This window comes from Perognathus longimembris, chromosome 2 (genome assembly GCF_023159225.1).
Source record: "Perognathus longimembris pacificus isolate PPM17 chromosome 2, ASM2315922v1, whole genome shotgun sequence".
Taxonomy (NCBI): Eukaryota; Metazoa; Chordata; class Mammalia; order Rodentia; family Heteromyidae; genus Perognathus; species Perognathus longimembris.
Genome location: NC_063162.1, coordinates 68,705,087 through 68,729,699, shown reverse-complemented (window position 1 = coordinate 68,729,699; position 24,613 = coordinate 68,705,087). Strand labels below are relative to the sequence as shown.

General features: G+C 43.7%; 1 protein-coding gene across 1 annotated transcript in view; it reads right to left on the bottom strand.

The window, feature by feature from the left end:
- The window catches only part of Gli3 (GLI family zinc finger 3), a 202,428-nt gene extending 184,892 nt beyond the window's left edge, over window positions 1-17,536 (bottom strand). The window contains exon 1 of the mRNA XM_048339418.1: window positions 17,051-17,536. Within this exon, the coding sequence (XP_048195375.1) occupies window positions 17,051-17,174 (124 nt within the window). The 5' untranslated portion in view covers window positions 17,175-17,536. The remainder of the gene's footprint in view (window positions 1-17,050) is intronic.
- Between the last annotated feature and the right edge of the window lie 7,077 nt (window positions 17,537-24,613).

Below are 24,613 nucleotides of genomic sequence, written 5' to 3'. Positions count from 1 at the left end.
GCAGCTGCTGTAACTTGATTAAAATGCAAAGCAAGGCAAAGAAGCTAGAGAAATGAATTTTTCCTGAAAGAATCTGAGAAATGCTTACATTAACTCAAGTACTTAGCGATGTACCTGCAACTTTCAATTCGAGACAGATGAGACAAAAGTAAACCCCAATTGCTTCCAGAACATGTTAAAGAATCAAAGGTGAAAAGACAGCAAACACCTGGTAGGCCTTGCCAACTGCTATTTCCTATGTATTTCCCTATAAGTGACAGATTTGAAACACATACACACTCACACACACACTTCTGAAGACAAAGCAGAATGCAAACACCAAATAAGTGTGCATTTGTACAGCTTTGATGTATTCCTGAGAAGAGAGAAACCTGGCAGAAAAACAACTAAGGTTATTTCCTGCAGCGACAGGGTAATTACACTAAAGCCTGCATAAGTTAGCTTAGCACAATTCCAAACAAGAAAATCCCAGAGATAATCTTTCATCATGACATTTTTCAAAGAATAACCTAAGAAACACCCATCTATACATCTCCAGATTTAATGCATGTGAATATTTTGTCATATTTGCTTCAAAAGCTATTCTTTTAAGAAATTCCATGAATCCCAGGCAGTGTTAACTCACACCAGTAATGCTAGCTACTTAGGAGGCTGAGATCTGAGGATCAAGATTTGAAGCTAGCCCAGGCAGACAAATTTGAAACTCTCATCTCAGAAGTGGAGGTAAAGCTCCAGTGGTAGAGCACAAGAACTGATCAAAAAGCTCAACAAGAACACAAGGCCCTGAGCTGACACATGTACACACATGCGCGCGGGCACGCGCGCACACACACACACACACACACACACACACAGAGAAGTAACATGGAAGAGATCTTACTTAACCACCAAATTGGTTGAGCAGTCAATTGTATCCATTCATGTTCTTATACTTTTACTATGTATCTTATGAGTTCATAAACAGTATGATTCTAAAAAGATGAATAGTTCATGTAGAAGAAAAATAACTAAGTGTAAGAACTATGAACTCTTTAGAAAAGAAAAAACAATAAAAGACAATTTGGCCAGGTGCCAGTGGCTCACACCTATAAATCCTAGGTACTCAGGAGATTGAGATCTGAGGATTGCTGTTTGAAGTTAGCCTGGACAGCAAGTCCATGAGATATCTCCAATTAATGACCAAAGGAAAAAAATGCCAGAAGGAGAACTGTGGCTCAAGTGGTAGAGTGTTAGCCTTGAGAGAAAAAGCTCAGGGACAATGCCCAGGCCCTAAGTTCAAGCCCCAGTACCAACACAATAAAACTAACAAAATTCTTCAGATAAAATGCATTCTGTAAGGCTGTGAGTATGGCTTAGCGGTACAGTGCTTGCCTAGCATGCATGAAGCTCTAGGTTCAATTCCTCAGCACCCCATAAACAGAAAAGGCTGGAAGTGGTGCTGTGGCTCAAGTGGTAGAGTGCTAGCTTTGAGAAAAAAGAAGCTCAGGGACAGTGCTCAGGCCCTGAGTTCAAGCCTCAGGACTGGCAACAACAACAACAAAAAATCATTCTGTATACTCTCTCTAAAGTGTACAATACTAGAAAAATGTATGTATGTATGTACAGATAAATAACACCATTCAAAAGAAATAAAAGTACATATTAAAACAGCCACTGATAAATAATCATCTATATCCAATGAACTATTTTTCTCAGACTTCAGTGGACAGTTCACAAGAGGATATCCAGATGCAGATAACATTCTAGAAAGATGCTTTCTTTGGTTTGGTGGTAGTGGCATGTGAACTCACAACCTCATGCTTATTACGAAAGCACTCATAATCACGGAACCACTCTTCCAGCCCTATTTTCTGCTGGTTATTTTTGAGATAGGGGTTTGCCTCTTGCCTAGGCATAATGCACATAGGTAAGGCTTTCATCACAGTAGGGGTGGTGGGGTGCACCTCCACACCCAGCAACTGTGAAAGGTTCCTGTCAACTTCTTTTTTAAAACCACAGTTGACCTCAAAATACAATCCTCCCAACCTTAGCCTCCCAAATCGTTTGAATTATAGGCATGAGCCACTAGCACTTGGCTCTGGGGCAAATTAAAACCAAAGTTAGATGCTACCACATAGCCCACAGAAGGCCAAAGACAGAAAATAAATCATGCAGGCAAGAATGAAAAGCAAATCCGCAGAGGAACACTGTGAAGTAACATCTATCATCTGAAGCAAGCTTGGTGGGAGAGGTGGTTATTTCACTCTTGATACAGGCTCAAATTAAGGCCCACCAAAGGACAGGGACCTCCTGACAGCCAGACACTGGCAACAGTTCAACCCTATGAAGCACCGTCCATGGGCTCTCTACATCTGGCCCCTGCAGACATAGTAGGCTTGTATGGGGGAAACTCATCAAGATGCTTGCTTTTCTGCATAATACACTTCAATCCCAAGTCTAAGGAAAAAGGTTTCCACTTCTTCTCTCTCTTTTAAAAATACTGCACTAAGCCAGCTGCTGGTGGCTCCGGCCTGTAGTCCTAGCGACTCAGGAGGCTGAGATCTGAGGATCGCAATCCTCATTTCATCTCCAAAAAGTTACAAAAAAAAAACTGGAAGTGGAGCTGGGGCTCAAGTGATAGAGTGCTAGCCTTGAGCAATAGAAACGCAGGGACAGTGCCTGGCCCCAAGTTCAAGCCTCATGAACAGCCAAAAAATAAAAGAGAGAATAAAAATAAACCAAAATGTGAACAAAAGGGCTGGGAATGTGGCTTAGCGGTAGAGTGCATGAAGCCCTGGGTTTGATTCCTCAGTACCACATACACAGAAAAAGCCAGAAGTGGGTGCTGTTCAAGTGGTAGAGTGCTAGCCTTGAGCAAAAAGAAGCCAGGGACAGTGCTCAGGCCCTGAGCACAAGCCCTAGGACTGGCAAACACACACACACACACACACACACACACACACACGCGCGCGCGCGCGCGCGAACAAAAGATCTATCCAAATGCCAAGATCCCAAACCCCAGAAATCTTCTGTTATGCATTTCTCAATTTTCCAATGAGCACACATTCTTTTCCAAAATAATAATCATAATAATAATAGAAAAAGAAGAGGAGGAGGGAGGAAGAGGAGGAGGAGGCAGCAGTAGCAGTAGCAGCAAAGCTAAAGTTTAAGCCAAGGAAATCAGGGAAGAGCAAGGCTTAGCACAGGTCTCAGCTCCTAAGAAGCAGGACCCCGAAGGTGAGATACTCTGCATTTTCCAGGTAACAGAAAACTCTGTCCTTAGCAGCATGCTTTCTGAAACATCTCATTTGCATAACTGCCCTGGAGCGACCCACTTTCCTCATCTTCTGGTGAGTGCTTTCCCTTCTCTAGGTGTCCCCCCTGAGCCCCAATGCCTCACTCTTGGGTAGCATGGATCCCCCAAGCTTCTGCCAATAAACTCAACACTCCAGGAATAACTTACAAATGCAGTTACTTGAGAGGTTCAGTGTGTAGGGGTCTGGTAACCCAAAGTTTATTGGACTCTTGGGTTTATGGTTTTTTTTTCCACTCCAAAAAGTTTAAAGCAACTAAATGAACATCAAAGACGTGTGCAAAAGCTGTAAGTGAAGCCAAAATGGAGGATGACCCAAAAGCTGATGCCTAAGGAAAGCATTCTTGGAGATTCCAGAGATTTTCCATAGGTGTGACAACACCGCTTTTAGAAGCCATGCATGCCAAAGTAAGCATAGATATTGCCAGGGTTCCATCAAGAAAACACCTGGAACTGGGCACTGGTGACTCATGCCCGTAATCCCAGCTATTCAAGAGGCTGAGATATGAGGATCACATTTTCAAGCCAGCCAGGGCAGTAAAATACACAAGACTCTTATGGCCAATTAACACATGAAATGCTGGATTGGAGATGTAGCTCAAATGGTGGAGGGCCAGCTGTGATAGAAAAAGCCAAGCAAGAATGCAAGGCTTTGAGTTCAAGAACTGGTATCAACACGAAAAGAAAAGAAAACACACAGCTCACATTTCACAGCATCAACTGGGTTAAGGAAATAACTTGTAATCAATACTTCCACCACAAATGGGCCATGATTTCCCTAGATTCACACCAGAAGTGGGCATCTATAGACAATCCTTCAGTACACCTGTCAGGGCTTTCGACCCACCCCCTCTCTATATCATTCTCCCTTACCTCCACCAACTCTGTTCTTCAGACAATTTCAATAGGTTTCATTCTAAATTCTTGATGTGAGCCTTGATGTGAGTTAGCTACATTACAACTGTGATTATCACTTGGCAATGCAGAGAAAAATTCAGTTCTGTGGTCTCTAAGTGACAGGGGAAGCTCTCTCAAAGAGTACTTCTAATTACTTCAGCAATATTCACCTAGAGGATTAGACCTCCAAACCTTACCAATGCACTAGTGTTTTGCACAAATGATGTCATAAAAGTCTCTAAGATCAGGAGATATAGGGTCCATAAAATAATCTCAACACATCCATTCCTTGCTAGCCACCTCTCTATGTATAGGATGTCCTGACTGTCAGAGAAACCTCACACAAAAGAAGAAGGTTCGTTTCTCTTGGACTCCATACCAGTCCTGGGGTAGCTGTCAGCGAGGTCAGGGTGCTTGTTTAAGACCACGCCGGACACCAGTGGCTCAGGCCTGTAACCCTAGCTACTCATGAGGCTGAGATCTGAGTGAGGACTGAGATTCAAAGCCAGACTGTGCAGGAACATTGGTTAGAACCTTATCTCCAATTAACCACCAAAAAACAACGTTTTAAAGTGAAACTGGAAATGGAGCTGTGGCTTAAGTGGTAGAGCGCTAGCCTTGAGCAAAAAAACTTCAGGGACAGCACCCAGGCCCTGAGTTCAAGCCCCAGGACCACACGGACACAGAAGCTGGGCTTTCTAGGACTCAGAAAAGTGAATTTACCTTCGAGAGGTAGAATTACTGTAAAAAGTTATTCTGTCTTGATAAGCATATAAAATTTCTCACTTTTCAAAAACAAGTCACACTCATTTATAAGCACAAAACTATACCAACACCATCATTTATATATATGGAAGATTCATATTTGTACCATGAATATGCTCTGTATTTAATAAACACTGACTTTTGTCCCTCTCCTCCTCCACCATCAACAGCTTGGATACCATTGATTTAGACTAGAATATTAACCAAATAATATTTTGTAGCCTGGTCCCAGCTCATATATCCATTTCTTTATTAGGATAAGAAAAGGTTTTGTCCTCCTCAACTCATTCCCAACACTGGATATAAGCCAAAAAATATATATTTCAAAATACAATTGTACAATATTTTTCCTCAGAACAGGAAAAGCTAGATGATGATGATGATGATGATGATGATGATGATGATGACAGATAGATGAAAGTAAATAAATGGAAGATAGATGGAATGATAGATCGAAAGAGCTAATACATACATAAATACACAAAACAGATACACAGATAGATGGATACATATATACATAAATATAAACATACACATAGACCACACATATTTAAGTACATATGTATGTGCATATATACATGCATGCATGCACAGATGATTTGTAAACATTTTTCTCCAATTCACCCAGCATTTTGTGGTACACTAATAGATGAAAATATTCTGATTTTGTGTAAAACGGATCAAAGAAAGTGCTCTGAATTTATGTGGAAAAGTTTCCCATTAAGATGGTAGCTAGGTTTTTTTTCAAACATGATTCCTTTTAATTGCGGAAAAGAGCCCAAGGCTTTGTCGAGGGGCACATGTTTTCTATAAATCAAAACATAAATAAATGTGAGATTATTTCACTGGGCATACATATGGTTTTTGCTAAGTAAACTCTATTTATAAAACATTGTTAGCCTCCACACAGGAACTGCTGTCAACATTTATACCAGAGAAACTTTTCTGCTGCTCTGAAATTTACTAGGATTTGAAAACAAGCCTAGGAACATTAGTTTTTTAAAGACAAGTTTGATTTCAACTGAAGATGAAATGGGCTGCTGTGGGTTTTCTAGTTTCTAAATGCTTGGAAAACATCTCCACTGGATAATTAGATTCATATAATACCAGGGAACATTTGCATAGTTGAAAGATCCATTCTTTTAAGTATGTCATTGTATTCTTTCTAGAAGTTTACTCTTGGTGAGAGGGAGGTGAATTAGATTATTGTTTCTTCTCCTTCTTATTACTAGAACACAGAAATTCCAAAGGAAGGATTCCCCCAGTATTCACTGACATCCTCTCCCAGAAGTGCATTTACATCATCTCTCAATACTTACCCCAGTGTGTGTGTGTGTTTGTGCGCGCGCACGCACGTGTGTCATGAGAGTCCTGCTCAGACAGAAATCTTCAAAATAAAGTTTTCTGCAAAAGGAATTAGCTATGAACAAGCATGAATCTAAAGTTCTTAACCACACAGAAGGTAACTGTAACCTTAATAAAAATTGACATTCATTCTCTATTTTTCCATTCAACTTGGGGTGCAGGGCCATACAGAACAGAACTTTTTTTCCCTCTGCTTTTGCAATCCATCTCCCGGTGGCTCAGAGCCAATGGCTACAGTAGTTGTGAGCAGTCTGCAGGGAGACCTCTCCCTTTCTCTCTCTGGCTCTTTCCTTCTCTTCCCTTCAAGCTCCATCTTCTCTCCCACCCCTTGTAAGATCTGACACCTCTTGGCATGAAATGCATCTGTTTTCATTTTCAAAGACAAGTGAGCACACAGAAATGAGTCATCCTGTTGGTAGGAAGGAGGAAAATATTAGATGGTTCCACAAAAAGATCTAACTAAAAGGATTTTTAAATCTGCATATGGAACACAAAATTTCCACATTAATAAAACCATGAAATGGTATATAATGATTCCCTAACCTGTACTTACCTGTACATGATTCAACTGCTATGGAAACCATGTAAATGTCTTCACTCCTCCCAAATACCCATCCCAATTTACAAAGCGACAACCTAATTCACTTAGAAAATTTCTTAGCAGTACTTTTGAGGAAGAAGGCTTAGAAAATGTGACTGTAAGCTTAAAAACAGTGACAGTCGAAGGTGTAGCACAGTGGCAGAGTGTCTACCTAAAATTTTCAAGGCCCTAGGTCCCAGCACAGGAAAGACAAAAAAAAAAAAATTAACAATAGATAAATCAAGAAAGAAAACATGATATTTTCCCCATCATCCATTTCAGTAATTTTGCTGATTAAGAGCTAGCAACGCTCACAGAAGTCACTAATGAATTTGAAATTACAAAGCGGAGCCGTTTCCCCAGAACTTCTGTTCCTAATCAATCACTGCAGATCAGTGACATCATTAGCGCCTTTGATCCCAGATCCTCTTTCAAGCCGGGATGGGGCTGAACTGCGCCCGGCTGGTGCACAGAATAGCAAAGCATCTAGGGACAACAATTCACCGGTACTCCTTGCCTTCCTCCAAGACAGAGGAGAAGGCACATTCCAAACAGCCCAACACCCAACAATAGAGCCACCTCATTAAATCCAAACCTTCTCTCACACACCCCCACCAGGATTCCCAACGCCAACACGATTAGAGAGAGGAAGGGACCATAAGCTACTTTTCTTTCAAAGAATCTAAGGTTATGAACCCTTGAGCTTGATCTTTTTACTTAATACACCTAACCCGGACAAGCCCCATCCCCCTCTTCCTGGGGGAGGGGGAGAAGCAGGGAGGGAAAAAAATCTGGGGAGCTATATATACACACACATACACACACGTATGTATATAGGGGTATATAATGTATCTATACGTATGTACTGGGATATGTGTATATATGTATGTATATAAGTATATATACCTCAAGTTCCTTATTATCAAACTCCTATGCAAGTCCAACTTCAGCTGCCACTTCTAGGCCTTACTACATGAAACAGGTAATATTTTTCAATAAATTTTATGGTTTTTTTAATTGTTCTTAATGAAACTGAGACCCTACTTACTACCCTAGCCATATAGGAAGCTCCCGAGTGTAATATTGACGTGTATAAATCCCCACACATTTTGGCTGTACTTACTCACTATGACCCAACCAGGAACTGGGAATGGAGTTTTAATTGATCTTTACCACTTGAAAACCTTTGCTGTTTGTCTGTCCTCCTAGCTTGTAATCCCAGTCTAATTGAGCTTCTTCTATCCACACTGGAGGAATGTAGTTTATTATATCCCTCATCAGGTGATCAATGATTTCATTAATAAGACAGATAACAAAACTGTCATAGCATGGACACTGTTATGAAAGATGAGCCTGGCTTCCTGCTCCATTTTCCAAGGTCCGGGGTCTCTGTGGCAGCTCGGAGTCCATTCAATATTTTCCACCGACAGAGAAAAGTGAAAATCCATTTTGAAACCAATTTCAATTAGGGTCCAGAAGCTGTTATCACAGATGTCGCCGAATGGGCTCGTAAGTGGAAATGTCGCCTATCCATTCTGAAATGAAACCTTATCAGGGGCTACAAAGATGGCTGGGGACAGCCTATCTGTAAATTACTTTTCGTCCCGTGTTAACTCAACCTTAGTTCTGTCATATGGAATTCTTTCCATCCACTCGTAATAATCTAATGACTAACTAGACACAGCCGGGCAGGACCGACTGTCCCCTTAAATGTGGGTACAAAATGCCACCACACTCAGGCCTGCAAGGCCTGCAAAAGCACAGGCATGCAATCGTTCAGTGCTAGCAACTCCAAGATTATGCTGCGCAATAAAAGAAGCCCCCGTCTCCACCCATTGCATTCCTGGTGATTTTTCAATTGCAAACTCCGAGGCGCCGTTATTTCATTAATGCAGCACCCAAGTGGAGAGGCTTTTCTCTCCCGTCTTTCAGTCTCCCTTTCAGCAAATTATCCCATGACGGCGGATTTATTCAGTCAAAGACCTCGGACTTTGAGAGGCAACAAAAGAATCAAGAGACTTTGTGGTCCACCTGCCTGGCGAATGATGAGGCCGGGAAAAGTCCCCCCCAGAGAAAGCAATCAGGCCATTGTGTGACACAGTCAGACCTTTTCAGCTGTCAAGCCAGAGAGCAGAGAGGAAGATGAAAGAACTGGGGTGAAGCTACCATTTACTGAACCATGTGGAATGGTCTCCGAAGATTTCATAATTGGGATGGAACTCAACTTTCCACAACTAAGAGGGAAAAATAAAGAAGAAGAAGGAAAAAGGAAGAAAGAGACCAAAAAGAGGAAAGAGTCAAAGAAAGTTGTGGGGGGGGGGGAGGACAAGACAGGAAAAAAGTAGCAGCCTAGTTGTTATTAACTTTTATACTTAAAAAAAAAGATCCCTACCTGAGATGAAGTTCTAGGTATAAAAACGAAGGAGAAAAAGACTTTCAAAAAAAAAAAAACCAAAACAGGGTGTGGGGGGCAAGGGCAGAGAGCAAGAGGGAAAGGTAGAGAAGGAGGAGGAGGAAGAAGAAGAAAAGAAGAAAAAGAGGAGGGGAGGGAAGAGGATTTCTTACCTCTCTGGGCTATAGCTGCATTAAATGTGTAGATTCAAATTTTCTTGTGCAAGAAATTCAAATTAACCAATGCAACACCAACAAAAAAGCTCTCATTAGTATAACCACCGTCTGTCTAGCTTTAAACTTAAAATAGTTTTAAATGTCCATTGTCTAGACCTTCAAAGTAGACAAAGTGGGCAGAGACCTGTATTTCTGAACAGCTTTCAAGAACATTTTCGTTCTTCAAGGAAGTCAATGAGATATTTAAATGGGAGGAAGTTTGTTTCTTAAAACCCACCTGAAATAAATACACATTCAAGCGGGCACTGAACAGATAATGCTAGCAACTCGACCAGAGTACATTCCCTGCCAAGCTGAGCAAAATTTGCTGTAGGTGGGTGGGGCTGGAACTGCTCCCCATCTTAAGCTGGAGATGGCTACTGGATCATAGAACCATCCAGCACAGAGAGTGAATGTCACTGTATATAACATTTTAATGTAACAATGAACCAAGGGAGACATATTTAAAAACATTTCTGTGTATATAAAATAATAAGAGGGCTCTTGCTTTTATGATGGACGGTATCTCCTACAAGCTGCTAGGAAAAGTAAACCCTTCCCCTGCCTGGAGGCCAGGGCTCAGGGGTCAGGGGTCAAGGGAGAGAAGACCTGAAACATCTCCCTGGAGAAAGATTTTTCTCCCATAATCACTGTTGTGCCCCTGAGCTTCCACACTAACTGGATGGTTTTGTTTTCTTTGGCCAGTACTGACGCTTGAACTCAGAGCCAGGGGCATTCTCCCTTAGCTTTTTCACTCAAGACTGGTGCTCTACCATTTGAGCCACAGCTCCACCTCTGGCTTTTTGCTGGTTAGCTGTAGCTAGGAGCCTCACAGGTTTGGGCTAGCTTTGAATCTCAGATCTCAGTCTCTTGAGTAGCTCAACTATAGACAAGCACAAGCCTCAGAACCTGGGGCCTGGCTAGCTGGGGGTTTCTGACTCTTACTACTTGTTTCTGGAAATATGAAACAGGACTTAATCACAAGTACTGTGGTGACCTAGAAACTTTCCACACGCAAAATACACACTACAGTATGGCTTTTTCTTTTTTCTTTTTGGTCAGTTGTGGGGCTTTATCTCTGGGCCTGGGCACTGTCCCTGAGCTCTTCAGCTCAAGGCTAGCACTCTACCACTTTGAGCCACAGCACCACTTCTGGTTTTCTGGTGGTTCATTGAAGATGAGAGTCTCACAGACCTTCGTGCCTGGGCTGGCTCTGAACCACCATTCTCAAATCTCAGCCTCCTTCATACCTAGAATTACAGACGTGCAACACCAATGCCCACCACAGTACAGCCTCTTTTACTCTCAAGTTTATAGACTTATGGCAGAACAGGACTGACTTACCTGAGCCTCTCGGAATTGCTCTTCTAGAAGTGAAATCCAGTGACTGGTACAAGGTCAGGGTAATGAGGGGCTATCCTTAAGGTAACACTGAAGCACTGGGGTTCAAAATGCAATGTCCACTGATGCCTAAAGTGAGTGTCTACGAAACTGTAAAGGCTGACCAAACTCTTTGACACAATCAGAATCTGTACCAACTTCAGAACTGTGATTTGAGATAGGGCTCCCCAATGCTGCCTCTTAGCCACCCAACCCCCCAACCTATGAGAGTCACAGGTCTGACCTTCTGTTAGCCAATATCCTCCAGTTCTCTCAATCAAACTAAAGCATACCCATTCACAGACTACGAACAAATGATACCAGCTGAGGGAAGTGGCACAAAAGAGATCAATGAATCCAAACCTGCAAACTACATCCAGAGAAGTCTACTACTGTTACTAGCAATAGCTACCGTGTTTGGGGGTACTTGCTGTACTTGAATCAGAGAGGTTATGTATTTACTCACCATCACACAGCAATTCCCTAACAGAGCCATGCACTGGTATGAAACATTGTATTGTGTCCCCTTGTCCCCTGTCCCAAAGACTTTGCAGACTCTTTCAAAACAAAACACTGCACTGAAGCAAGTGAGGAAAGGAGGAACAGGGATATCTTCTTAAACAGTTTAAGGGAAATATAAAATCCTCATGTGTTACCAATCCCTGATGAATCATACCTGTAATCCGAGCTACTCAAGCGGCTGAGATTTGGTGATCCCACTTCAAAGCTAGCCTGGGCTGAAAAATCCATGCAACTCTCATCTCCAGTGAACCACCAAGAAGCCGAAAGCGGAACTGTAGCACAAGTGATGAGTGCCAGCCTTGAGCAAAAAATGCTAAGGGAAAACTACCTGAGTTCAAGTCCCAGCACCCACATAAACAAACAAACAAATATTAAATAATATCCTTGAGTTACCTGAAAAAGAGACATACAGAAGGAGCGAGAGAACTCTCCCGTCAGTGATGCCATTCTATGGGACTCTTCAGGGGTGGACGTGCAACCTCGCCTATTTGTCTAAGCCACAGAACCGTAGCGAACCCCAAGAGCGAATCTATGATAGTTCAAACTGTAATAAGTCTATCCCACCATACAAAGTACTAATTGGTAAAAGAGAGAACAGAGCAGGGAATGAACACTGTATTTCCTGTTCCACATTAAACTTCTCTAGAATATCAAGCTGATTCATTAAAATAACAAGAATCAAAATCAAGTGTTCTTAGGGATTCCCTCAAGAACAGGAGGCGATATGGAGAGAGATAGAGGACCTTTGAAAAGTCTGGATGATAAAGATGGCCTGATGGTAATCAGCACAACACCCTGTACAGATGAACACACACACACAGCCAGAGGCATTCACTGGAATCAAAGTGTACTTTAGGAGACAGTACAGGAGAAATGTAGCATATCAAACTGGATAGTCAAGACATAGGATGATTTCTAAATACTAAGTTAATAAACTTTAGTGTACAGGTAGGCAGAAGTCATGAAGATCCTAAAGCAGGGGAGTGGCCTAAGCAGACCCATAATGACATTAATTTGGCAGGTGTGTGTCCCATGCCTAAGGAGAGAGAGGCAATGGCAAGGTAAGGGACTAGAAGGTCTCTTTAACTGCTAGGCAACCAGCTGGGGAGCTTTAAACAGTGTCAGGTGCCCTGAAGGGACTCATGGATGAATAATTATAGAAGAAAATCTACCAAGACCTCAAAAGTGGCAGGACACAGGAAGCATGAGAAAGGGAGGGGTCAAAGGTGACAGTGTGGTTTCAAGCCTGAGTGACCACAGGAAAGAAGATCTGCTTAACAAAAATAAAGAAGACACTGGAAGCCAGGATTCCCAGTAAGTGTGTTTGGAGCTCAAGACAGAATTCTTGTGAGTATCAGATTAATCATCTTTAGTTGGTTTAAAAACATGAAAGAAAGCTCTTAAATGCAGAAAATCAATCCTGACTCTACTACTGTGCAAACCACCCCCCTAGAAATGGCCATTATAGCCTAAAAGGAAACCGCTGACTCCAGGGAGGAGAGGGGAGATCAAGAAAAGAGATGTAAAGATGTATGTAAATAGGCTATTCCATTGTAAGACACATAATCAGCACAACGTTCATATTCCATGTGCAGGAGATCTGAGTACATTTCCTTTAAAGTATCTTCCCATTCTCTGATTAAAGAATGAACTTACCTACAAGGAGGGTAGAGAAGGGCAGACAAACTTGACTATGTATGTAGTTTTGTTTTTGTTTTCCATCAATTCTTCCTTAAGATGAGCAAACTGAGTCACATGGAGATTTGAGAAACATCTTCAGCTATTTTTTTAAGACATCTGTGTCAGCCAATTCATTCTAACTTTTTGCCAAACATTTCCCCCTGAGTTTCATAACTTGGGTGTACTGTCAAGAAAACACAATCCGTTGCTTTGGGATTGATCCTATTTTTCACTGAGCAACACACTTGTGGCAATGGCTGGCCTTGAAAGAGTTCTTACGGTTACATACATGACTATCCCACACAAATATTGCCACTCTCAACGCTCCTCCTCCATATGTCCCAAAAGCAGGTGGACACCCTGGGGCAGAGGTCCTGCTTCCACGGCTGGTCCGGGTATTGCCAAAACCCAACCCAAGCTCCTGTGTGTATCCAACATAAGCCCTATATTGTCAAACCCACTGCATCTGAAAGTCCCTCCCACTCATCTGCCATGTGACAGGAGGGGGCTGGAGGAACAAGGAAAAAGGAGGTTCACTACCTAACATAAAATTCACACTCTAGGTCAGTTCTGGATAGCATTTAGCACCTAGATTTAGGATGCAACACAGGTCAAAGAGATGGATGCAAGAGATGGGAAACAGCCACGAATTCCAAGCTTTCAACAAAAGCCAGGTCCATTTGCCTCTCCCACCCCAGCCAGGAGACCCACAGGCATCATACAGATTAATGCTTAGGTCATGGACATAAGAGATTAATGCTTAGCTACACAGTAATCTAAGAAAAGTAAAACAAACAAACCAGCTAGCTCCTGATGTGGTCCTAGACTATAAAATGGTTCCCTTTCCCCTCTCTAAGCACATTTGAGCAGAAAACTGAACTCCTCTAACCAGATGTGGGATGAGTGGTGCGGAAATTTGGTTTCACATTCTTCACCACAAGGATAGCAACCACTGCTATCACCAAGGCAAGTTGCCAATAACCTGCAGATCCAACAAAGAGCCTTAGGAGACTACGGTCTGTATCATTTTTCTTGAGTTTCTTTCTTAAAGCTGAGGAACAGGTTAATAAGAACTATCAAATTACTTCTTTTTTTAAAAGTATGGGCCCAAAATAGGGGGAAGACATTTGAAACTAAAGATTCAACACTTGCAAATGGTAGAAAGAAATTATTTTGTATGGGACTGAGAGTGTATAAACTCTGAAAGACCTAGATTGACAACAACCTGTATCATTTAGAAACTAGAACATGTAGCTTAGCAAGTAATGAATCCAGATCAAATACACAGACCATTAAGGTATTTTACTTAAGAGTTTTAACAGGTTAGCAGATTTGGACATCCCAAAATAAACTAATAGTTGAATGAACATTTTATATATGAAAGCCACCACACTGGATGTCAAAAAGGACTGCTTAAATCACAATTACACTGAAAATTTAATGCAGAAAACAAAATGTCATCTCCTTTGTCATTTCTGTTTCCTAAAAAACACCAAAGCTTCAAAGTGAAGCACACACACAAGGAAGTATGCATGCAACGCCATTTCCACGTAAACCCCACACACTAAGTTCTGAAATGTCACCAGCAGTAACTGGCCCTGGATTTTTTTTTCCATTCAAGATCTAGAAGGCAATTTGTCACTGATACTAGCCCAAATTTAAATCTCTCAGAGTGATGGCTAGTTTACACGAGTTTTGAAGCATACATTTTAGCCTTGTTATATGTGTGTTTAAACAAAACTCCTAAGTGTTATCTAGGAGCAGATACTGAGCAGAGGAAAGCCAGAGGACAGACCTGTAAGAACAGGCAGTGGAATGTACATGCGTGGCTGGAAGGCTTACAACCAAGAATAAATTACACCACATGGGGCTGCAAATGGTAATTATGTCAACTTCTTCGATCACTTTTCCAGTAACAAAACTTTCTTCTATGTTTAATTTTAATCATGGAGAAATAGTAACAGAGAAAACAATATTTTAATCACATTCCTTTGGTTCTTGGTATTAAACTCATTTTTCCACTGTCCAGTTACCAATCAGATGACAAGAGCTTCAGAACGAAGGCATAAGAAACCCTCCCCCGGAAGTGAGATCTGCTAACTTCTGTTAGAGTATCTAAGCCCTTCTGCTTTCCTGGCAATAGATAGCCACAGTATGGGTATCTGAGAATTTCTAGAATGTTTACAGGATGGGCAGATACACAAATGGGTGAATGACAGCCACACCAAGGACAGCTACCACGTACCACACACAGTGTACCCAACCTCTGAAAACCTGATCACCATGAGGTCTAACTCAATGAGCCCCTCTCCCCAGCTCTGCATGGCAGGGTCCGGTGTGTGCCTCTAGGTAAGAAACCTGTGGAACAGAGGGCCTCTAGTGTTCCCTCAGCCCATAGCCCTGGAGCTGTTAAGAGACATTAGAGGGGCTGGGAATATGGCCTAGTGGCAAGAGAGCTTGCCTCGTATACATGAAGCCCTGGGTTCGATTCTCCAGCACCACACATCTAGAAAACGGCCAGAAGAGGCGCTGTGGCTCAAGTGGCAGAGTGCTAGCCTTGAGCAAAAAGGAAGCCAGGGACAGTGCTCAGGCCCTGAGTCCAAGCCCCAGGACTGGCCACAAAAAAAAAAAAAAAAAAGAGAGAGACATTAGAGGAACATCTCTGTAGCTAGATGAAAACTATACTCTAAAGAAGCTTGCTGTGCTGAGCAGTAGTGGCTCACAACTATTATCCTAGCTACTCAGGAGGCTCTGATCAAGAGGGTGAAAGTTCAAATCCAGCCAATGCAGGAAATTCTGAGAGACTCCATGTCCAATGAACCAGCAACATGCAGGACTAGAGACATGGCTCAAGTAGTAGAGCACCAGAAATGAGAATGAAAAAAACTTTAGAGAGAGGTGCAAGCAAATCAGGAAGGGAACCCATATATATACTCAATCAACATTCCAGCATTAGGAATACTGGCCAGCTAGTTTCTCCTAAGGGCACATGAAAAAGAAGAGTGAAATTTGGGGAAGCCAAGAGTGAAATTCTAAATATTCAAAAAGTAAAGGCATCATTACTATCAACATCAAAGGAAGCAAAGGTCACTGCTAGCCAATTAAGTCTGCTTTTACCACAAGGGGTCTGGAATTTATTTTCCGTATTCTACACATGCACTGAAACACCTCACAATGCTTCTGTTTAACATTGAAGATATATAATATATGGAACCATGATTCAAAATTATCTCTGAAAGCAATTAATTTGCACATAACAAAACCTCTCACAGTTACTGGCCGGACATTAAAGTTCAACCATTCAATTTTTAAATTCTTTTACAGTAAGTGACTTGAATAAAATCTGGGGCAAGAGGAAGACCCTGCCACTAATGATCACAATACAACTTTATTATTATTTTTTTTTTGGCCAGTCCTGGGCCTTGGACTCAGGGCCTGAGCACTGTCCCTGGCCTCTTCTTGCTCAAGGCTAGCACTCTGCCACCTGAGCCACAGCGCCCCTTCTGGCCGTTTTCCATATATATGGTGCTGGGGAATCGAACCAAGAGCTTCATGTGTAGGAGGCAAGCACTCTAGCCACTAGGCCATACTCCCAGCTCACAACACAACTTTTTAATCTTGTGTATTAAGTATTCTCACCAGTAGAGACTTTCCAAGTAAAATGCAGACACATCCTTAACTTCTGCCAGCCTAATCAAGATGATTCCCAAAATATCCAAACAGGAACTTTCTATCCCAAATAATCTACCAAATTAGAAAATTTGGAAGGAAGCAAGTGGGTTGCGTGCCAAAACAGAAACAAGCAAGGCCCACCCCTCCCGGCCAACACTCTCCCCACCCACTTGCTTTCTTCTCACACCTCACAGAACCAAAACTGGCCCCGGGCGCAGACTGTCAAGAGCACAGAGCAATAAGGGGCCATGGTTGTGGGTGAGGCAGTTATTGGCCCCATGGCCACTCACCGTTGGAAGTGGTGCTGGAGGCCACAGCTTTCTCACTGACATCTGTCCGGGTGGAGCACTTCACAATGGAATTCTCTGCTTTCTTCTTCTCAGGAGTCACAGAGCTGTGGGCCTGCGTCTCCATGCTGTCTTCTCATCCCTTCCGCTCTGGTCAGCAGGAACACCTGCAAAAGACCACAATGCCATCAGCAACCCAAAGTGGCGGCCAAGACCCCTGTGCCAGGACCCCCTGGCCTGTCACCTGAGATGCAAGGGCCAACCCAGGTGGTCAAGCCTGAGAAAACATTCAAGTCATCTGGAGATGACACATCTCCATGGGATTTTAAGTATCTCCACACTTTATGCACCAGCCAGGTGACCGTGGGTCACACATGGCGGACAGGAGCAAACGACCTCGCTGTGAACATGCCCAGGTCTTCCCAAGCATACAGGCCATGTACACATGAAACACACAAAACTCCATGTAACTAACTCCACAGGCCATAGTTACACACTGTATAAGTAAACACACTATAACTCCACACTCCATAACTACACATGCTACAACTACACAGGCCATAACTACACCTGCTACAACTACACATGCCATAACTACACACTCTGTAAGTACACATGCTACAAGTGCACTCCATAACTACACCTGCTACAACTATACAGGCCATTGCTACACACACCATAACTACAGACTGTAACTATATACACCATAACTACACATGCTGTAACTACACACTCTATAACTACACCTGCTACAATTACACAGGCCATTACTATACACTCCATAACTACACCTGCTACAACTATATAGGCTACTGCTACATATACCATAACTACATGCCGTAACTACACATGCCATAACTGCATAGGCCTCTCTGTTGGCCAACTTTAAGAGACACTGAGACAACTTCCAAATCAAGGAAAGGTTTCTAATGATTAATTTGATGTTTTAAAAGAGTATCCAAGCCTATGGCTTGGACTTGTGATCTTACCAACTTCAAAGGTATGTCCTATGGTTCAAAGTCAGCCCCAGCAAGAAAGTCAATGAGATTCTTATTTCCAGTTAACCAGCAAAAAGCTAAAAGTAGAGCTGTGGCTCAAGTGACAGAGCACCAGCCTTCAGCAAAAAACCTCAGGGACAGCACAGCACGCCAGCCCAGAGTTTAAGCTCCAGTTCTCTCTCTCTCTCTCTCTCTCTCTCTCTCTCTCTCTCTCTCTCTCTCTCTCTCTCTCTCACACACACACACACACACACACACACACACACACACACACACGGTATCAGACAATTTACCATATCCAAAAACCTACCCAAAGTCCTGAATCTGAAGATAATCCAAGCCATGTAGTTCTTTCCTTAGGATATCTGAACTGTAATATGCTTCTGAAACCAAAAGCATTCAGATATCACTGTTGGTGAAGCTACCACAGTAAGCCTAGAACATCCCAATTCACATGGGATACACTTTGTTTTACAGCATCCACTCCATTCCACAAGGAATTTAACTAAAGGTCACCCATGGCAAAAGCTGGGGTCACTAAGGAAATCGGCAAAACTCAAGTAGAAATAAGCTGTGTCCAGGTATTTTCCTGAGCTTCATTCATGCGGTGATCAGCCCAGGTCACACTCAGAATCTAGAACACATTGTTTTATGCAACTCTAGTCTGCACAGAAGATGAGAAGCTGTTTCTCCGGCATGCTTTCCGCAAGCTAGGAAGATTGCCACACCCCTCCCTAGACCATTCATCTCTCTAGTCACCTGCTTCTTCTTCTACCTGTAGCAGACGCCAGCATTTAGCCAAAGCAGTGATTACTGAAATAAAATAAGCAACCACTTACAGCAGTTAAAAAGTCTAAACTGGCAGAATAAATAGTTTTATTAGTCACCTTTAATCCATCTGTGCAAAGCAACACTATAAATTCTCCCCTAACCAGGCATGGAGAGCGCCAGCTCTTCCTCACACTCAGTGTTGCTCGCTGGAAAGCACACAAAATTATTTAAGAAAGGCTTTCGGGGATACAAAGAAGCAACCTAGATTGAAGTTCCATCTCAAATGTAAGACTCACTCCAAATTCTGAAACACCTCTCAATAGAGAGACAAAGGAGAATTCTGAAGAGGTGCCAGGAAGACATTAAGCAAAGGTGTCACTGCATCCACATCCAAGAGGCAGGCATGCGAGACCGGGGTCCCTGGTGTCCAGCAAGGAAGTTCAGGCACGCTGCCTACTGCAGCCTCTGAAGCCAAGGGAAAGAGGCACAAAGTAGTGAGTGACCCCTTTCCTATGAGAAGAGAGAGTGAGGTCAAGAACGAGGTCAAGCCAGGTGCCGTTGGCTCATGCCTAAGATCTGAGCCACTCTGGAGGCTGAGATCTGAGGATTGAAGTTTGAAGCCAGACTGGGCAGGAAATTCTGTGACTCTTTTTTTCTTTTATTGCCAGTCCTGAGGCTTGAACTCAGGGACTGAGCACTGTCTCTGGCTTCCTTTTGCTCAAGGCTAGCACTCTACCACATGAGCCATAGTGCCATTTCCAGCTTTTTTATGTTTAAGTGGTGCTGAGGAATCAAACCCAGGGCTTCATGCATGCTAGGCAAGCAATCTACCACTAAGCCACATTCCCAGCCTGTGAGACTCTTATCTCCACTTAACCACCAAAAGAAACTGGAAGTGGAGCTATAGCTCAAGTGGTAGCGCACTAGCAGTGAGCAAAAGAGCTACAGAACAGTACCCAGGCCCTGAGTTCAAACTCCAGGACTAGCACAAAAAATAAACAAACGAATGGATATGATAAAAGCAAAGTCAAATACCTTCTTCCCAGACACTAACTAAACACTAGAGCAAGCATGCATTCCATTTCCAAAGGGTAAGGAGCGGGTCAAAGCTTTTCCCACAAATCCAGTGTACACAACCTTTAAATCACATTGATGTTCACAGGTTCTTCAGTTTGAACTCAGTACCTCAAGCATGCTCATCTGGTGTTCTACTACTTGAGCTGGGCTTCCCGCCTGGCTTTTTGCTGGTTATTTTGGAGGTGCAGTTTACAGAATGCTTCTGCCACCACTGGTTTCAAAACCTCATCCTCCAGGTCTTGACTCCCTGAGTTGCTAGGATCACAGAAGTGGGACACTGGTACCCAGCCAAAAAAAATCAATTTTTGAGTCAATTCTTTAACAATCTCAGAATGACTGGGTTTTAGTCCTCCCCTAAAACTGATTTAATTAACTCCACCTACACACATCCATTTTTTAAGAACAAAGTTGGCTTCAAACTCATAGTCGTACTGTCTCAGCTTGGATTATGCACGTACACCACACCTGGCTTTAAATATTACCTTTAAAATATGTGAAAAAGCAATGCAATGCTTGTCTGTGCCACTCCAGAATCGTGTGCACTACTATTCCTTTTTTTCCCCTGGCCCTGGGCTTGAACCCAGGGCCTGGATGGTGTCCCTGAGCTTTTGTGCACAATGGTAGCATTCTAACACAGCTCCACTTCTGGCTTTTTTCATAGTCAACTACAGATTAGAGTCTCACAGACTTTCTTGCCCAGACTAGCTTTGAACCATGATCCTCAGATCTCAGCCTCCTGAATAGCTTGGGATTATAGGAGTGAACCACCAGGGCCCAGCCATTGCACTAGTATTCCGATTCTTGTGTCCACTCTGGTACAATGCATTCTTGGAGGTAGAACCTAGGAGCCTGTTATTTTAGTAAGTCCTACTAGTTATCAGCCTCACTGAAACTTTCAAACAACTGCCATATGCCAGAGGAAAATAAGAAGACTACATGCTACTCCTTTGCTGAAGGTTTAATAAATGAGGTACACCCAGAACATACTGGCTACACAAACCCATGTCAGCACCAGGTGGAATGACAAGGAACCCTTGTCTGCAAGTCTTTGAGGAGCAAGCACCACGCCCCCTCCAGACTACAAGCCCCAAGACTGCAACCAAGTTTCCAAGCACCTGAAACATGGAAGAATGCTTACCAAGTAAAGAAATAATCCCCATCAATGACCCTGGAATGACTGAGACTGTGGTGTTCTCAGGTTCAGTCACCAAACTAGAGGCATAGCTCAAGTGGTAGAGTGCCAACCAAGAGCTAAAAAGCAGGGTGAGAACACCAGGCCCTGAGTTCAAGTCCAAGTCCTGGCACACACACATAAACACAAATTGAATAGCCAGTGAGCTTAGCTTTGTACATGTTCTTTACATCTTGTTTCTTTGAAAACTGACAAATGACAGAAAAACTAACACTTCTACCAGGAATCTCTAATCAAAACACTCTGTTCTTAACTACTTGGGATAAGCAAGCAGCTACTGTACTATATATCATTTCCGACAGAACACACATAAAGCTGTGTGCAGTAGCTTACACCTATAATCCCAGCCACTTAGGAAGCAGAGAAGCCAAGGGTTATGGTTTGAGGCTAGCCTGGGTAAAAGCTTCACAAGATCAGGTCCCCATCGTCACCAATACCTACCTATCATCCCAGCTATACAGCAAAGAAACAGGAGGACTGCGACCCAGGCCAGCCCAGGCAAAGTGAAACCTTAGCTGAAAAATAATGAAAGCAAAAAGGGCTGGAAGTCAAGTGATAAATACTTGCCTTTCAAGTGCAAGGCCATGAGTTCAAACCTCAACTCCACCATGACCCCTCCCCAAAGGAATAAAAACCACATAGTTTTAGTGCTTGCATATGGATTAAAAAAAAAACATTAAAACATTACACACACACACACACACACACACACACACACACACACACACACACACACACAAGCGCTGGTGGCTATAATCCTACTACTCAGGAGGCTGAGTTCTGAGGATCATGGGTCAGAGCCAGCCCTGGCAGGAAAATTCAAGAGACTCTTATCTCAGGGAATATCAAGAGACTCTTACTTCCATTAACCACCAAAATGTTGAAGCCACACACTTCCAGCTGGGAGTGGAGGTCTGGCTCAAGTGGTAAAGTGCTAGGCTTGAATAAATAAAAATAAAAAAAAAGCTTAAGTAGTAAAAGTGTTAGCCTTGAGCAAAAAGGTGGCCAGGGACAGACAGAGCCCAAGCCCAGAGTTCAAGCCCCAGGGAGAGCACAAAAAACCTCAAGGACAGACCCAGAACGGGGGAGTCAGCACACATGCATGCATGCATGCATGCATACACACATACACCACCACCACCACAACAAGAAGTAAGGGGATAGAAACCTCCATGAGGAGACAGTATTCCTGGCATCTAAATCTCAACAGAAGAAGGTACTTAACCACAGTTAGCAGACAAGTCTTCAAAGTTCTTGAACAAATTTGAAATTTGCGTTTTGTAGATTCACTAGGTTTCCCAAGGCTGGAGATTTCTTTTTTTTTTTTTTTTTTTTTGCCAGTCCTGGGCCTTGGACTCAGGGCCTGAGCACTGTCCCTGGCTTCTCTTTGCTCAAGGCTAGCACTCTTCCACTTGAGTCACAGCGCCACTTCTGGCCATTTTCTGCATATGTGGTGCTGGGGAATCGAACCCAGGGCTTCAAGTATACAAGGCAAGCGCTCTTGCCACTAGGCCATATCCCCAGCCCTGGAGATTTCATTTTTAACAAAACCATAAAACACCCAGAACTTATCACCACAGACTCACTAGGGTGGGAATCACCAGGGTGGGTACAGCTCTAGGCCCTGCCTGGATTCCACTCATGGTCATGAGGAATACAAATTTCTACTCCTGCTGGAGATGGCTCTTTTATTTTAACAAAATAAGGACACTCATGTCAACCTTCTTCCACTTGACCAACTTATTTTGGGATCTCATTAGTACCTAGTGATTTAAAAGTGTAGTTGGTGCTTGAGAAGGGACTGTGAGGGCTGGCAAAGTGACCAAGCAGACATCCACTTCCTACAAAGTCCTAGAATGTATTGTCACTGACACAAACACAAGTTTGTCCCTGTCAGCTATAAAGGGAAAGTTCTGAGCCTTCGCACAGCCACACCACCATCAAATTGTCCAGGGGAATGGCTGAGCAGGAGAAGGGAGCTGCTTCTCACTCAAGTGCTAGCCAGGAAGAGACAGGACAATCAAGCGCAATTTAGTTCGAATTTAAGTGCCATGGTAAGAAAATGGGAAGCTCAGCTGCACTTCCCAGCCTTCTCTCCTCAGAGAATCATGCCCCTGCTTTGCATCCCTTTCACCAAAGAAAAGTGGCCAAGATTGGCTGGCATGTCCCTTTTCCTGTTCAGAGCTGACGTTTAAGTCCTGACAGCTTGAGTACATGAAAGGAAAATAAAGAGGGAAAAAAGAAACTTACAAACAAGAAAGTGCTCAACTAGGGTTTTTCTTTATTTTTATGCTTCTTGGTTTTGGGGCGTTTGGACATGTGTGTATGCGGGGCAGGCAGTCCTGCAGCTTGAACTCCTGGAGGCCTGAGCACTGTCCTTTACCTTTTCACTCCTTGCTGGTGCTCCAGCACTTAAGCCACACCTCTACTTTTAGCTTTTTGCATTGGGGATAAGAGTCTATAGGACTTTTTTGCCTGGGCTGGCTTTGAACCATGATCCACCTCAATTCTCAGCCTCCTTCGTGGGATCTGAGGTATGAGGCCCCTGCCCTCTCCACTGAACTAGTGATAGTCCCCTAAAAGCCAGAACTCACCTGGGCAAAAGGAGGTTCAAAGTTCCTCCCCTCAGCAAGCCACCAAGGCCATTTGGCTGACCCCAAAACCCAGTGCTCATTTCCCCCAGGCCAAAACTCAGGGTGCAATTAACTCCAGACCCTATTTTAAATCTAATCTGCCTCCTACAAGCAACCTGCCTGCGGGTGCGTCTTTTCTTTCTCAATTATAACTCTGAACCTGCCTGTACCCCTTCTAAATTAACCATGGGTGCTGTGGCTGGGGTTTTTGCCTCTGCAAGAAGAGAAAGGTAACATTTACCAAATCCCAGTATTCGTGGGGGGACCTACACTTTAAACAGCAGACGCGGTGGAGGGGGAGGGAGGGCAGCAGGCAAAGCCCAAGGTCCCTCATTCCGAGGCCAGGCCGGGGCACCCTTTAGGGCGGTGATTATTTGGATAGTGTGGTTCATTTGGTTGGAAAGATCGCTCTGCTTTCCTGTTCTGCTTTTCTGTCCGGGATGTCTTAGCCGTGACAAAGGGAAGCAAGCCAGCCAGTCTTTCTGCCTTTTCCCACCTCCAGCACCCCAGCCTGTCCCTCTCCAAAAGCTGATCCATGGGGAGGGATGGGGATCCCTCCCCGTGCCAGCGCGGGGGACCGCACGGGTCCGCCACGGGAGCGCCTCGCCGGGGATCGCTCCGGAGTGGCTCTGGGTACCCGGGGCAGAGGAGGGGCTCCAGGCCGGGCTTTGGATCTGCACTCCCGGAGACCAGGCCTGGCTGCCAGCCGGGCGGGGCGCCGGGAGCAGGGGGCCCGTGGAGGCCCTGGGGTGGGGACTGTCCCTCTGGGATGGTCCCCGGGGCCGCCCAGGGCTTGGCTGTTCTAAGCAGTGGGAGGGCTGGAGCAGCCCCAGTCAATGTGGATCACTCTGCCGCCAAAGTTCCCGCAGAGGCCCCTGGCTATGGCCCTCTAGCT